Consider the following 14,062-nt stretch of genomic DNA (forward strand, 5'->3'; position numbering starts at 1 on the left):
TATATATGGGTAGTACATGAAATTAGTTATCACACTTTTTACATATGCTTAGTTAATTCCTCTATTTTATATAAATAAAAAATAAAATAATATTAAAACTAATCAATATTTTTGATCGAATGCATCATAAAATAATTTTATTCTTATATATTTTTGTTGTGTCACGTGGCTCTGCCTAGTTCTCTCATATTCAGATGGAAAAAATTAAGATCTTTTAGCTACTTAAAAAATGAATAAAAAATATTCTTTTTTAATTCTTTCATCGATAAAAACAAAAAATCTTATAAAAAAATAAAAAGAAAATAAGTGACACATAAAATTAGTATGAGAGTTATTTATGAATATTTGTTAAATTTTTTATTCTTTAAGATGATTTTTAAGAAAAGATGTAAATATAGTAGTATCACTTAACATGATTATACAAAAATATTAGTAGCTTTAAAAGATAAAATATTAAGTAATGAGGAAAAAAGGATATTTAACTAAGATGTTAATAGCGGTAAAATAAATTAAAAAGTTGAGAGTTAATTATTCATATTTGAAGGCTAAAAAGAATGTTATCTTAATATAATTAGATATAATGTAAGACTGAACTTTTTTCTTTCACCCTTAGGGGTCCTCGGTTGTGAATAAACTAGATAAGTTATCTTGGGATAAGTAATCTCATCACGTATATGAGATAAGATATACATTATTATGATATAATTGATAAGATAAATAATTTCATGACTATCTATTGACTTCAACCAATCGCAAAACAAAATAATCTTATATTTTAGGGAAAAGAGATAAATTTCCCCTTGAGCTTATACCAAAAAGTCAATTACACGCTTAAATTATCATAGTGACCTATTACACACCTATTCTATTCAAAAGTGAATTTATTACTACCCTGAAACATGTAACACACTCTCACATTATGTGTATATTCCACTCGCTGCCACATCATCTCTACGTCAGTGCCATGTCATAAATTATATTTATTTTATTTTCTCTATTAATTAACTTTTCTTTTCTTAACTATATTTTACTCTAATTAATTCCAAATTGATTATTTTAATTCTTTAATAATTATATCTTCTTCATCACTAAATCTCACCCATTTTCGATTCTCATTTCATCGGAAAATCATATCCGAGCCCACCTTCACTATTGGTTATGTTCTTCGCCACCACTATCGCCTTCAGTTCTTCTTCTTCTTTGTCACCCAACGCCAAATATCATCACCACCTTTATCAATATAAATTTTTTCTTCTTCACCACCTTCAATTACCTATTTTAATTTTTGCCACCCGCCACCCATACCACCAAATTTATAAAGTTTCTATCATCATCAAACCCAAAAATTGATTAACAACCAAAATTTCTTTAACAAGGTCAAAAAAATAAAAAAGATAGCAACAATCAACCGAAATTTTTCTAGATAAAAACAATTATTCATTAACATATCTATGGAAATTAACATAATTGCGAATAAAAAAATATATGCTTTTAGATTGTGATGAAAAAAAAAACAAAGAAGTGTGATAAAATAAAGAATGAAGAAAAAGAAGACAATGAGTGGGGTGTGATGAAGAAGAGGTGTGGGGGTGGGGGTAGAAAAGAGGATTATAACTTCTTTTTTTTACTTTTTTTCCAAACTGACGCGCCTATTTTTTATTTTTGTTTTATCTATTTGCCACGTCAGTTTTAGGGGGTTAAAAAATTCACTTTTGAATAATATAGGTGTGTAATAAGTCACTATGATAGTCTAAGCGTGTAACTGACTTTTCGGGACAAGTTTAAGAAGGAATTTATGTATTTTCCTTTTCCCCATTTTACTATAACATTTATATTATTTTGATTTTTTTTGTTCCGTTGATTTCATTTTTATGTGGCGCTGTATGACTTGGATGGTGTCTAAGAAAAAAAGCCTTTAAAAATTTATGGTTCAAAATAATTTTTAGATATTTGTGTGACTATATATCATTTCATTAAGAAGTCATTTAATGTGAGGTAGAATATATAATAATCTCATAATAAAATATAGGGAAAAAACAATTTCCTTCTGAACTTGTACCGAAAAGTGAGTTACACACTCAAACTATCATGATGATTTATTGCACACTTATACTATTAAAAAGTGAATTTATTTACCCCCTAAAACTGACGTGGCAAAATAAAATAAACTAAAAATAAATCATGCGCTCAGATAATTATTAAAATTAAAAAAATTAGAATTCTCCTTATACCCCATCCCCACATCTCTTCTTCTTCATACTCTACCCTTCTCATCTTTTTCACATTCAAATAAGCTTAGATCAATCAATAACGAGAATCAATGTAGTAACAAGTTACTTCAAAAACTCCATTTTTTTACTCATAGCCTCCCTTCAAAAAATCAAAACAGTACTGGGTGACTCAAGATTTGTGGATTTTGATTTGTTATCGACGGGGTAAAATTTTGAGAATTTCTCAATCGTGGAGCTATGATGAGACTTTTTCTAATAAACAAGATGAGCGAACGATTTAAAAGGGAAAGAAAATTATTTTCCTTCCTATCTTTTAAGAAACCACAATGAAGAACATAGACAAAAGAAAACTAAATGTGTTTGGATTTGGAAATTATTTGCAATTGAAGCTCGATATTCATGATCAATCAATGGAAGAATCTGAAGCAGTCTTCTTGTGGTTCATTTTGGAACAAAAGAAATTCTTTCACTACATAAATCAATTTCGAATTTTGAAAAGTTTTCTTGGCGGCCATTGTCAAAAGCTCCTTCTTTGCAATTTTGTTATAAAGAAGATATAATTTTTAGAGATTTTTACCAATTGATTAGAAATTAATTAATGTAAAATATAGCTAAAAAAAGAAAAGTTAATTAATACTAAAGAAAGAAACATAAAAGATACTTATAAAAAAAATTATAATTTCTGACATGACGTTGACGTATCGCTGATATAGCAGCAAGTGTAATACACCACATACTTTGAGAGCGGTGTTACACCTCTTAGGGTGGTATTAAATCCCCTTTCAAGTAGTAAAGGCGTGCAATGAATCGTCATAATAGTTTAAGCGCGTAACTGATTATTCACAACAACTTCAGGTTTATGCCTTTTTCTAAGTAAAATACTCACATCAATTATTGCTTCTCAAGAAAACTGACAAAGTTAAAAATAAACAAATAAAAAAGAAATAGAATAAAATAAAACACACTCCTAATAAATTATTTCTTAAGGATCGTATTAAATCAATATAAATCGAATAATATTAAATTACCCCCCCCCCCCCCCCCTCTCTTGGTCCTATACTTGCTTGCTACTCACTTCTAGTTTTTAGAACCGACCACTCCAGCAACTAGCTGACTTATGTGTACTTTGTCAAACTCGAAAAATTTTACATACTGGCAAGTTCCAACTTCCAAACAGTGCCTAAGGACTTAAAATCCTTAAAAAAAACCAATCCAAATAAAAAAACAACATACGACTCATTCACTACACCGCACCTGTAAACCCGCACGTGTCTTTGACTTTCCTTTGACTTCCGGCGCAGAAGCTTCGAAAAATTCAGCTTACAAGCCCTAATCTTCCATCCAAGCTCCAAAATTGAACTCTGAACCCCACTTTTCTCCATTACATTACTACTTCATTAGCTCAGGTAACTTTTTTTCTCTCTTCTTTTTGCTATTTACTATGTTTTTTTTTTTTAACTGTTTTGAGTTCCATTGAGGTTTTGATCGTGATTACTCTTAATGGGTTTGAATTTGAACTCCATAATTTCACTTGGGGTGTAGTAAAGTTCGTTTCTTTTCTGTTTTTGTTACTTATTTTTACTGTTTCTTGCAAATTTTAGTGTCAATTTTGGAATATGCATAGTATTTTGGACTAACCCTGTTTGTATTACAATGTGTTTAATTATGAGTTTATCTGTTTTACTATGGCTGCTCCTTACAATAACTTAAAAACAAGTTTTTTTTTTTGTGTGTGTATATGATTTATCTTTTTGTTTCTCATATATTGAAATTAAAGTCTATGTAATGTGACTGAATGATCAGTATATGGAATGAGGGATTGCTTGAGAATGAGTATTAAGGAGTGAAAAGCTGTGCTTTTGATTTCTATAGCTACAGTTTTTCACCAAGGGTGTGGCCTAGTGGTCAATGAAGTGGTTTGAGCTTCACGAGATCTCAGGTTCAAATTCCAATGGAAATAAAACACTAGGTGATTTTTTTTAATCTGTTCTAGCTTCGGTGCACAGAGTTACGTAGTACCTTTAGGTGGTGGGAGGTATCAGGTATCCCATGGAATTAGTTGAGGTGCGTGTAAGGTGGCACTAAAATATAGTTTTACTTAAATTCGCCATGAGGTGGAGTACTATCACATGGAGCCTTCCAAATTTGTGTATAGAAAAAGACAAAGATTTGTCTTTCTTATATGTGCTTCTTCATTGGATATTTGGATTGAGAGTACAGTAGCGACTTCTTACCGAAGTTATGAACTCTTTACTTTGTTTCATTTCTTTCAGTTGAAAATATGGAATTTAGAAGATTATAAATCATTGTTGCAATTGGAAATACATATTGAGATTCATTTTTCTTCTTTTGTTTACAAATTTTCTTGCAGAATTTGATTACACAGGATATATGGAACACATACAGTGGATTTTTGCTGCTGTGATTGGCTTTGTTAATTGATTGAGCAGAGGTGCTCTTTATCCGATTGATTTCATGGTACTTTCCCTGGTTATTTAACTGCTTCTGTTTAGTGTTCAAAGTGAATACGGGAGTGAGAATGCCCACAAATCGGCATTGCCCCCGAATTGACACTTATCAGCTGAAGCTTCGGCTTGAAAGGAAGATTGGTCAACAAAAGGCGGAGAAGTATTTTACTGCGTTAAGCAAATACTTGAGTCTAAAGCTTAACAAGTCAGATTTTGAGAAGTTCTGCATTGGTTTGTTGGGTAGAGATAATATCTGCCTTCATAATGCACTTATGCGAGCAATTATAAGAAATGCTTGTGCAGCTAAGACACCTCCACCGAAGAATGGCGCGATGCAGCCTTCATTTAATGTCAAAGTTCCAAATGGATATCAAGGAGGCACTCTCCAGTCACTATGCAGGGATGTGTTTCCTCAGTCTCCTAGAAAGGGGAGAACTCCTACTCTTCGTGATCGTCGATTCAAGGACCGGGCATGTCCTCCACAGCCTCATTGGAAAACCCATTCTGCTGCTTGTGACGATAATGCACCAAAAGCACGAGAGCATCAAAGTGCTACGGAGTTGCTACCATTGGGTAGAAGCCATGTAACTGCTCCCCTTGGCATCTCCCTGAGTGGTATGGGGAGAAGGAAAGTAGTATGTCACAGATCAGGCCCTTTACACGGTACTGAAACTTGTAATAGCACTCGTGAGTTGCCAGACTCCAACTCTCTAAAGAAATGGTTGGAACAGAAGTCGGAAACAGAAGGTGTACAGATATCAACAGATGCCATAAATGTGTTGAATAATGGGCTTGATGTTTTTTTAAAGAGATTAATAAAACCTTGTTTGGACTTAGCAGGGTCAAAATCACAACACAAGCGCATCCATGACCAAGCTGTTTCAGTTTCAAATAAAAAAAGGCCCATGAAGTACATTCAGAAATCGAGTGATCTCTTTTCTGTTTCAATGCTGGATTTTCGCTCTGCAATGGAGTTGAATCCCAGGATACTGGGGGAAGATAGCCAAATACAGCTTGAGAAAATTTCCTTGCATGCATATGAAGAACCATTGATCAATTAGTGCGTTGATATTGGTGTTGTTGCAATTCCAAGTCCATCTGAAATGATGACTTGAGTTGTGATTTTGAAAGTTGGTCAAACAGTGATGTTGATGCAGTCTATACAAGCAGTAGTTAAGCTTCAACGTCGTTTAGAGCTATGCAAAATTTTGGATCAAGGTTAGGTTGTGTATACTCTAAGAGCTGATTATTTCTAAATTGGGAGTTGTTATTACCTCATAAAGTAGCAAGATATCAATACTTATAAGATTGTAGCCATTACAAATAGAGTTTAGTAGGCTTCTCTAACTAATAGTTATAGCCTTCCATGTAACTGATTGTTGTTTGTTAATAAAGTTTAATTTTTAGCCTCTCTGTATCATTATTTCCTTAGCTAGCGTTTGGTCAAAGATTTAGTTGAAACTTGAAAAAAAAGTGGAACTTGAAGTTGTGTTTGGACATGCATTTTACTAAGAAATTTTTGTAAGTTTTGTGAGTGGAAGTGAAATTTCACCCAGAAACTGGTCTGGGACAATTTTTGGAACTTGAAATTTTTTTGAAGATAAATATTTCAAAAACTAACCAAATTTCATGAACACACAATGTTTCAATATTCATGGAAATATATTCCCAAAATCTATAGCCAAATGGGATCTTATATTCTCTTCTTTTGTCCCTTCCTTCAAAAGTGAAAAGAGAAGTGGAGAAAAAAGCTGTGCCATTTTTGTAAAGTTGGTTTTAAAGTGGAATCTTCAGTTAGAAGGATCATTTACACTTGTAGCCCTTTTTGGGAGATCTGTACATTTGATCCCCCTACTCTTAAAGTAAGCTCACAAGTTCTGGAGTGGCGTATGGCTAGGAGTCGAGTTGATATGAAAAGATAGAGATTTAAGCTGAGGGCTAAAGAAATGCGCAGACTGCCTTTGGTAAGTCCAACAATTTTAATACATCTTTTTTATGGTTATAAAGCAATGACAAGTATTGCTAGGTGCCCTTAGTAATTGGTATGTTCCGATTCTGATAGGTGAGCCTGACATCAGCATTTCCACGATTAGGTAATATTTCATTCTAGTTGCTGCCTTCAAGTCTCTTGCTCCAGTTAAGCCCCGTCTTACTAGAAGTGGATGGAAGCACTGAGTGGACGGTCTATCCACTTTCAAAGACTAGTCTTTTCCTTCTTTCCCATCAGGTTGCTTAACCGTCTGCTTTGATCTTTGTAAATGGAGTTATTTATTTAACGTATACTATATTAACCTCTTGGGTCTTGTTTCCTAAATTAGTACCTTAATATCTCATTATGGATCTGGAATACGGTCTCTGATCATGCACTGGTGTTTTCCTTTTGAAAACGCGGATGATAAGAACTAGACTTGTAATGTGTTGGTGAGATAGCTGGGATGGAATTCTTTCATAGAGTATAATATAAACGATAAATCCTTCTGTTCTTACCTGAAATATATCAGATAAAGTTTGTGGCTTCTATAATGGCAACATTAGATTAGAACAATAGCCATTACAATCAGAATAGCCTAGCAAGAAATATCACAGGACCTATGATTATAGCAGAAGTTAAATACTTATATATAACAACATGACTCGCAGAAACATTAAAACAAACAGCCTAATGGAAAATATAGTTGCATCATGATATGGAATTACGCCTATCTCTACTTGGTTTGTTTTTCCTTTTGCTGGGCGATGAAATTGTGACTTCGTCAGCTCCAAATGATGGATACAGTTTCCCAAGCTTTCTGGATACGGCAGTTATGAAAGATTTTCGTGGCAAACGAGGCTTATCAGAAGGTGGAGTAGTGATCCCCAAAGGGGTACTAGCTGCTGATTTGTCATCACATTTTTCAATTTCTCTGCATTTCATTTTCAATTTCATTAGCTCAAATTTGAGATCCTGATTTTCTCTTTTTAGACTTGAGATTTCGTCTGTAAGAGGAGAAATGCCACTGGAGAACCAATTGAATTTAGATGAACGAGGAGGAGGAGGAGGAGGATCTGCCCCTACTAAACTAACATCCATTACTTGGCGAAGGCGTTGTTGCTCATAGTAGAGCACTTGCACAACAATCTGAACAGGGAGCCTCTCATTCTGAGCAGCATGAGCACAAGCTTCTCGAGTTAGCTTTTGACAATTCATAACACTGCAAACTTTTTTCCTCTCAACATCACTTAGAGCTGGATGTGCCTTCAAATTATGCAAAAGCTAGAAAATTAGCGACAGGTATCTCTGACAGGGTTATTTACTTTGGATTTTTAGTTTTATGAGTTCACAATATATATAATTTTTCTTACACTATCATGTTAAAGTGACATACCACAGTAGATAATTCTTCGTAGCTATCCTGATATAGCAACATAGGTATAGAATAACATACTATAGCATGATTTAAAGTTTCAAAACCCTTTTCTTTCTGCAGCTAGACTATAAACCTTATCAAATGAAACTGAATGTTGAACAGTACTTTTGATCTACAAATGACACACTTAAAAGAACATCAATGCAGAACATGAACATGTTTAAGATCTTGTAAATGCCTAGGCAGAAACATGTAATCTCCCTTAGTATCATTTGTATACTGCAAAAATATTTTTGTGACTTAACTGTTTTAGGCCCTTAATGGATTTATACAAGAAATCATAATGATTCAAATACTACTTCACATCACAAACAACAACATTTTCGGGTGCAATCTATAAATCATTTATGTCATTAAAGAACATATGCCTATCAAGGTACTAAATCAGTTGATTAGAAGGAGCAACTCCTTACATTTCAATTTGTTTGTCTTACTTTCCTTTTTTCGTCTCTTTCAAAAAGGACGTCTCTTTTGCTTTTTGACAACTCCTTATTTTCAACTTTTCACCTGATATGTTTAAGAGTTCAGACTACAAGATTATGGACATTTTGGTACATTCTACGTATATTTAGTTTAGCATTACAAAAAATTCAAAAGTCTACACTACTTTCTTAAACTCAGTGTCAAGTAGTCAAAACCAGACAAACATATTGAAACGGATGAAGTATTATTTGGTAGTTGGTATCAAAGATTCAATGTGCATACCTTCAAATACATGTCAATGGCCTTGTACATCATATCTTCTGTGATCCTTAATTGCTCTGGAATGACTTCAGCAACGCTAATAAACTCTGAAACAGATAGATTACTGTCAGAGGCTATTTCAGCAAGGTAATCTTGCATTAGTTTCCCTACTTTCTCCATGTCACTTGCTGATGGAAACATATTCTCTTCATCGTTGAAGCCTAATCGATTTCCCACCATTTCATACTCTAGGAAATTCATCACAATATGTTTCACAGTTTCAACATCAAAGAATGTATCCCCTGTCAATGAATATGAAGGAAATAATACATCATCTAATACAGCCTGTCCAAGTTGCAATGACATTCTCCTCTCCAAATCAACCCTGCAAGAAACTGTGGTTTCTAGATATATTGCAGCTCGGAGAAGCAATGAGAGAAAGCTAACTGATAAGGCATTTTTCTCCCTTGGCAAAAGACTAACAATAGTTTCTAGAACAACCCTCTTTTCATGTTCTATTCTTGCCTCAATCTGTTTCCTCCCTTTTCCTGATATATCCTGGAATGACAAGATAACCATATTAACAAACATTTCACTTAACAAAGAAAATTACTTCCTTATGTTTGGTGGTTGGTCTAAAATAATCCTTCAGACATACACCTTAGCAGTTTTAGTCCTTTGCGTTTATTAAAACTGTGCACTTTTAGTTTCTGTTATACTTGGAACACACGACCTTATTACTGCCGTGTGTTTTAAATATAACAGAAGCCAAATGTGCTTAGTTTTTGTTAACATAAAGAACTAAAGTTGCTCATGTATATGTTTAAAGGAATGTATTAGCCCAACCTCCCAGCATAAAGGACTATTCAAGGGATGAGACCTCACCAAACCTCCAAGTGATTTCTGCGCGTAGAGCATTAATATTGGTCCAAGTGCATACTGTTTGAATCCCCTTGCCATCATAGCAATCAAAACCCTTTGAAAAAACTCAATTCTTAGGACAGTTAAATCATCAGCCCACCAATCAAATGTGGAGGAATTCAAGCCATATTGACTGTCCTTGCAGACTACATATGCAATTGTATCTATGCTTCTGTTCACTAATTTTATATCTTCTGCAATGGGAAGAAGCTTCTCTGAAGAGTGTAATATGGAAACTGAACTTGCAATACTCTTAAGTCCTACTTCAGTTAAGTAGGTCTCTGTTAATCCTACCAAATTTCCAACTGCATATTCATCTGTCATCTCAAGATATTCTGCCACACATCTAATCAATGCAATGTTTTCTGGGCTTATCTCAAAGTTTATTTCATAACAAAATTTTGCTGCAAGTTCAAATGCTTCTGGTCCACCAGGAATGTCAGGGATTTCAATTGTAGAAAGCTTAGGATCATTGGATTTTGAGACCAACTTCCTTATGTATCCACACTTTGAGACTAGTGGGAACTGCATGTACACATCAAAGACTGCACCTTTATTTGAACGTTTAACTTCTATACACCGACAATATTAATAAAGAGACATAATACATAAACAAACATATTTGAAACTTGGCATCAGCTGGCAAGTAAGCGTAAGCACTCAACTTTGAGAGTGCACATTTAGACACCTCAACTTAGTCTCTAATGGCAACTAACACTCCAACTCGTCCCCGCTGTGCCTCGTGGAAACCCGACACTAACATGATACATAAATTTTCGAGGTGCCTAGATGGTCGTTTTGTAAGTTGAAATGTTCAACTGACTTAGTAGTGACAAGTTGGAGTGTTTACTTGTTAGTTGAGGTCAAGTTTGAGTGTAAGTTTATGTATTATACCTAAATAATTCGTTCCACTATTAAGTCTTCCAAAAGATAGTAGTTGTAAAAATTTGAAACTTGTTCTAATGTACCTTGTGCAGAGCAAAAGAAGATCTTCCAACATGAATAGTTATATCACTTGGGATATCCTGGGATAAAATCCTGTAAATATTATAAAAAGGTCACTCTTAATTCATAGAAAAAACAGCATAAATAGTAGATGGAAAAGAACAAAAAAAAAAGGAAAAATTATAAGTGAAGATAGAATACCATTCAGAAGTCCTTTTCATAACATTGGAAAGAAGCTCTTTTCTGTTAACATGAGTAGAGGGTTGTGTAGTTTGCTCTGAACCAAGATCCACCATGGCCAATACTATAAAGTACCTTGATGCCTATTATATTAAAAAAAACTTGGTAAGTATAATTCTTGATGAAGCAAAAACCAGTACTACTATGTCCTTGCCTGCATCTTTTGATTCAAGTGCCTTAGTATATATCAATATCATCAGACACAAGGTACAATCAATAAGGTTGGCAGAATTCCCACTATAGGCCCCAATCATAGATAGTACTATGGAAATTATTCCCAATCGTTTCAATTTATATGGAAGTGTTTGATTGGATACTTAGTTTTAAAATTAGAGGAATACTTTTGAAACTTTTGGCCGAAAACAAGTCATAAATATTCGAGTGACTGTAAATTACATTTTTGTTTTAATTTATTCGTCTTATTTTTCTTTTTAATCCGTTATATTTCATTCATTTTGAAAAACATGCATTTTGGTACATTCTACGGATCTTTAGTTTAATAATCTTAAATCTTTTTTGTCAAATTAACACCAGAAAAATAAATTGTAACATAGGGGTATCTCATTAAGGATAAATTTAGAAGTTGAAAGTTAAATTATTAAGGGAAAAAGGTTTAAATATATATCAAAACTTTGACCGAAATTGTTGTAATTATCTCAAACTTTGGGTAGGACCTATTATCCCTACACTATTTAATACTCCCTCCGTCTAGAAATGTTTGTCATGTTGCGCTTATCGAAAGTCAATTTGACTAATTTTCAAAGGTAAATTAGATCACATTAATTCGATATTTTAAACAAAAAAATTAGATATTCTAAAACTATATGAAAAGTACTATAAATTACAATTTTTTGCATATTAATATGATGAAAAAATGCATCTTAAAATGTTAGTCAAAGTTTTTATTATTTGACTCTAAAAATAAAATCATGACAAACAATACCGGACGGAGGAAGTAGTGTATTTTAAAGATATATAAGTGTCGATAAGTTACTATTTATAATGACGCAATATTTATGATGTCCACATGGACACATATATACTTATAAAATATACTATTAATTAAATAGTGCAGGGATAATATGTTTCGTTCAAAATTTGAAATTGTTATAACATTTCAACTAAAATTTAGATATATTTCAATTTTTTTTAATTATTAATAAATATTGAACAATAACATTCTTTTTTGAAACTAATTTAAAAGTAAAATATGTCGCATAAAATTGAAGAGAAAAGTATTAAACTGTGTATGAGAGTGAGTCTCTAGTAGACTCATGAGTGAACGTTACAGGTCTATATATGTGACACTAGTGTGGCTAACAGGGAGGGCTCAACGTAATGGGGACCTAAAGTGAAATTTTAATTTGCGGTCTAAAATATAAATATACTTCATATACGTATTTATTATAAAAATTACACTTAAGATGAAAATTATTAGTACTTAATATTATTTACTAGTTTTAGATAAGATTTTATCAACTCAACATTGAAAAACATCTTTAAGTGAGACAATTATTATATGTATTGTTAACATAGTGATACAAGTAATAAGTTGATAAATATTAAATAAAGATAAGAGTTAGAACCATATAATTTGACTCAAAAAGTTTATGACTTGGTATAATCTCAATTTAATATGCTTAGAGTATTGCTTGAAACTAAAATTTAAATAGAGATAAAAAAAATTGTAATTTACTTTGTAACACTTTTCACTGTTAATTCTCATTTTTAACAAAGTATTCCACAAAAAATATTAAAATGGATAAAATTTATTTTTTAAAAATTATACTTTTTATTATAAATAATTATTTTTTTTATAAAAATTATAACATATAATTTATTCTTAATAAAAATTTAGACCCCCAAATTTGAAGGCCTAAGACAAATGCCTTATTATAAGGGCAACTTTCACATATAGCAAACAAAAAATTCATATTTGTATGCTATAGCAAACTTTGCATAATTGCGCTCCATAGCAAACATAAAACTGTATAATTCGCTATACATATACAAGTGTATAATTCGCTGGCCTAAATTGTATAATTCGCTGGCCTATTTCGCTGCAATTGTATAATTCGCTATCCTATTTCACTGCAATTGTATAATGCACAATTGTATAATTCACTGCCTATTTCGCTGCAATATTAAGTGTATAGCAAGAAGATATATGTTTTTCTCTCGCTTTATACAAAAACAGAAACACAATATATACACTTCTGTTGTATAAAGCTAGAGAAAATTGTATTTCATTGCAATTGTATAATTCGCAATTGTATAATTCGTTGACCTTTTTCTCTGCAATATTTGAAGTTGTAAATTGTATAATTAAGTGTATAACACGTAGATATATATTTTTGCATGTGTATATACAATTTTCTCTCGCTTTATACAAAACAGAAACAGAATTATACACTTCTGTGTATAAAGCGAGAGAGGCGAGCGAGAATGGAGAGTGGCGAGCGAGATTTCTGGGAGAGAGACGCTGGCAAATTTTAGCTAACGTTTGCTATGGAGCACAATTAAATCAAATCCTAACTATTCCATTTATTTTAGGTTATTAGTTTGCTATTACATACAATTTTCCCTTATTTTTACGCATAGAGCGGCCCATGGGAGGCTAAAATGAGTAGTAAATGATTTAATTGAGTGTGTGTTGGACGTAGGCCATGCAGAGATGCCCTAGAGGATAGTGCCAAAAGAAAACAAGTTTCTATATGAGGATCATTTTCATCCTCAATAATGCTATTGCTTTCTTTTTGTCGATAGAATTATTGATTTGCCTATTTATATTTGTTAAAAATTTGATTAATATATAATTTAAATTGATTGATGATAAATTTGTGGTTATAAATAGTCATATAAATAATTTTTATTTATTAGGTACCATTTTTTTTAAAATATCAATTAAATCTTAATAAAAAGTGAATGAATTTGAGTTATGGTCAATTAGTTAACGGTAAGTCATATGACCCATTTATTGTCTTGACTCTTGACTAGTCCAATTACCACCAATTGTCAAAAAGAATTAGTAGTACTTAAGATTGATCAGCGATAACATACGTTGAATTACATACTATCAATACTTATGATTTTATTATTGTTACAATTCGACATTTAGGTACTTCCTCCGTTTTAAAATAATTAAATGGTTGAGATATTTTTCATA

At 32.3% G+C, this 14,062-nt stretch overlaps 2 protein-coding genes across 2 annotated transcripts; one reads left to right on the forward strand and one right to left on the reverse strand.

The window, feature by feature from the left end:
* The first annotated feature begins 3,419 nt into the window (after nucleotides 1-3,419).
* Nucleotides 3,420-6,116, forward strand: LOC107009634. Its single transcript, XM_015208981.2, has 2 exons — nucleotides 3,420-3,637; nucleotides 4,603-6,116. The coding sequence occupies exon 2, from the start codon at nucleotides 4,771-4,773 to the stop codon at nucleotides 5,758-5,760; it is 990 nt and encodes a 329-aa protein (XP_015064467.1). The 5' UTR covers nucleotides 3,420-3,637; nucleotides 4,603-4,770; the 3' UTR covers nucleotides 5,761-6,116.
* A 1,080-nt stretch (nucleotides 6,117-7,196) lies between these two features.
* Nucleotides 7,197-11,196, reverse strand: LOC107009000 (BTB/POZ domain-containing protein SR1IP1-like). Its single transcript, XM_015208244.2, has 6 exons — nucleotides 11,051-11,196; nucleotides 10,858-10,979; nucleotides 10,680-10,749; nucleotides 9,676-10,236; nucleotides 8,812-9,348; nucleotides 7,197-7,934 (listed from the first exon to the last, which is right to left on the reverse strand). Exons 1-6 carry the CDS (start codon nucleotides 11,054-11,056, stop codon nucleotides 7,380-7,382), a joined length of 1,851 nt encoding a protein of 616 aa, XP_015063730.1. The 5' UTR covers nucleotides 11,057-11,196; the 3' UTR covers nucleotides 7,197-7,379.
* Between the last annotated feature and the right edge of the window lie 2,866 nt (nucleotides 11,197-14,062).

Source organism: Solanum pennellii, chromosome 2, assembly GCF_001406875.1.
Source record: "Solanum pennellii chromosome 2, SPENNV200".
NCBI classification, from domain to species: Eukaryota; Viridiplantae; Streptophyta; class Magnoliopsida; order Solanales; family Solanaceae; genus Solanum; species Solanum pennellii.

Bases quoted from the DNA above. Each gene is read 5' to 3' on its own strand.
- LOC107009000 (XM_015208244.2), bottom strand. The intron at 10,750-10,857 runs GTATTCTATCTT...TAATATTTACAG, and splicing joins ATGAAAAGGACTTCTGAATG to GATTTTATCCCAGGATATCC. The intron at 9,349-9,675 runs GTGAGGTCTCAT...TTGTCATTCCAG, and splicing joins AGAAATCACTTGGAGGTTTG to GATATATCAGGAAAAGGGAG.
- LOC107009634 (XM_015208981.2), top strand. From the start codon at position 4,771: ATGCCCACAAATCGGCATTGCCCCCGAATTGACACTTATCAGCTGAAG.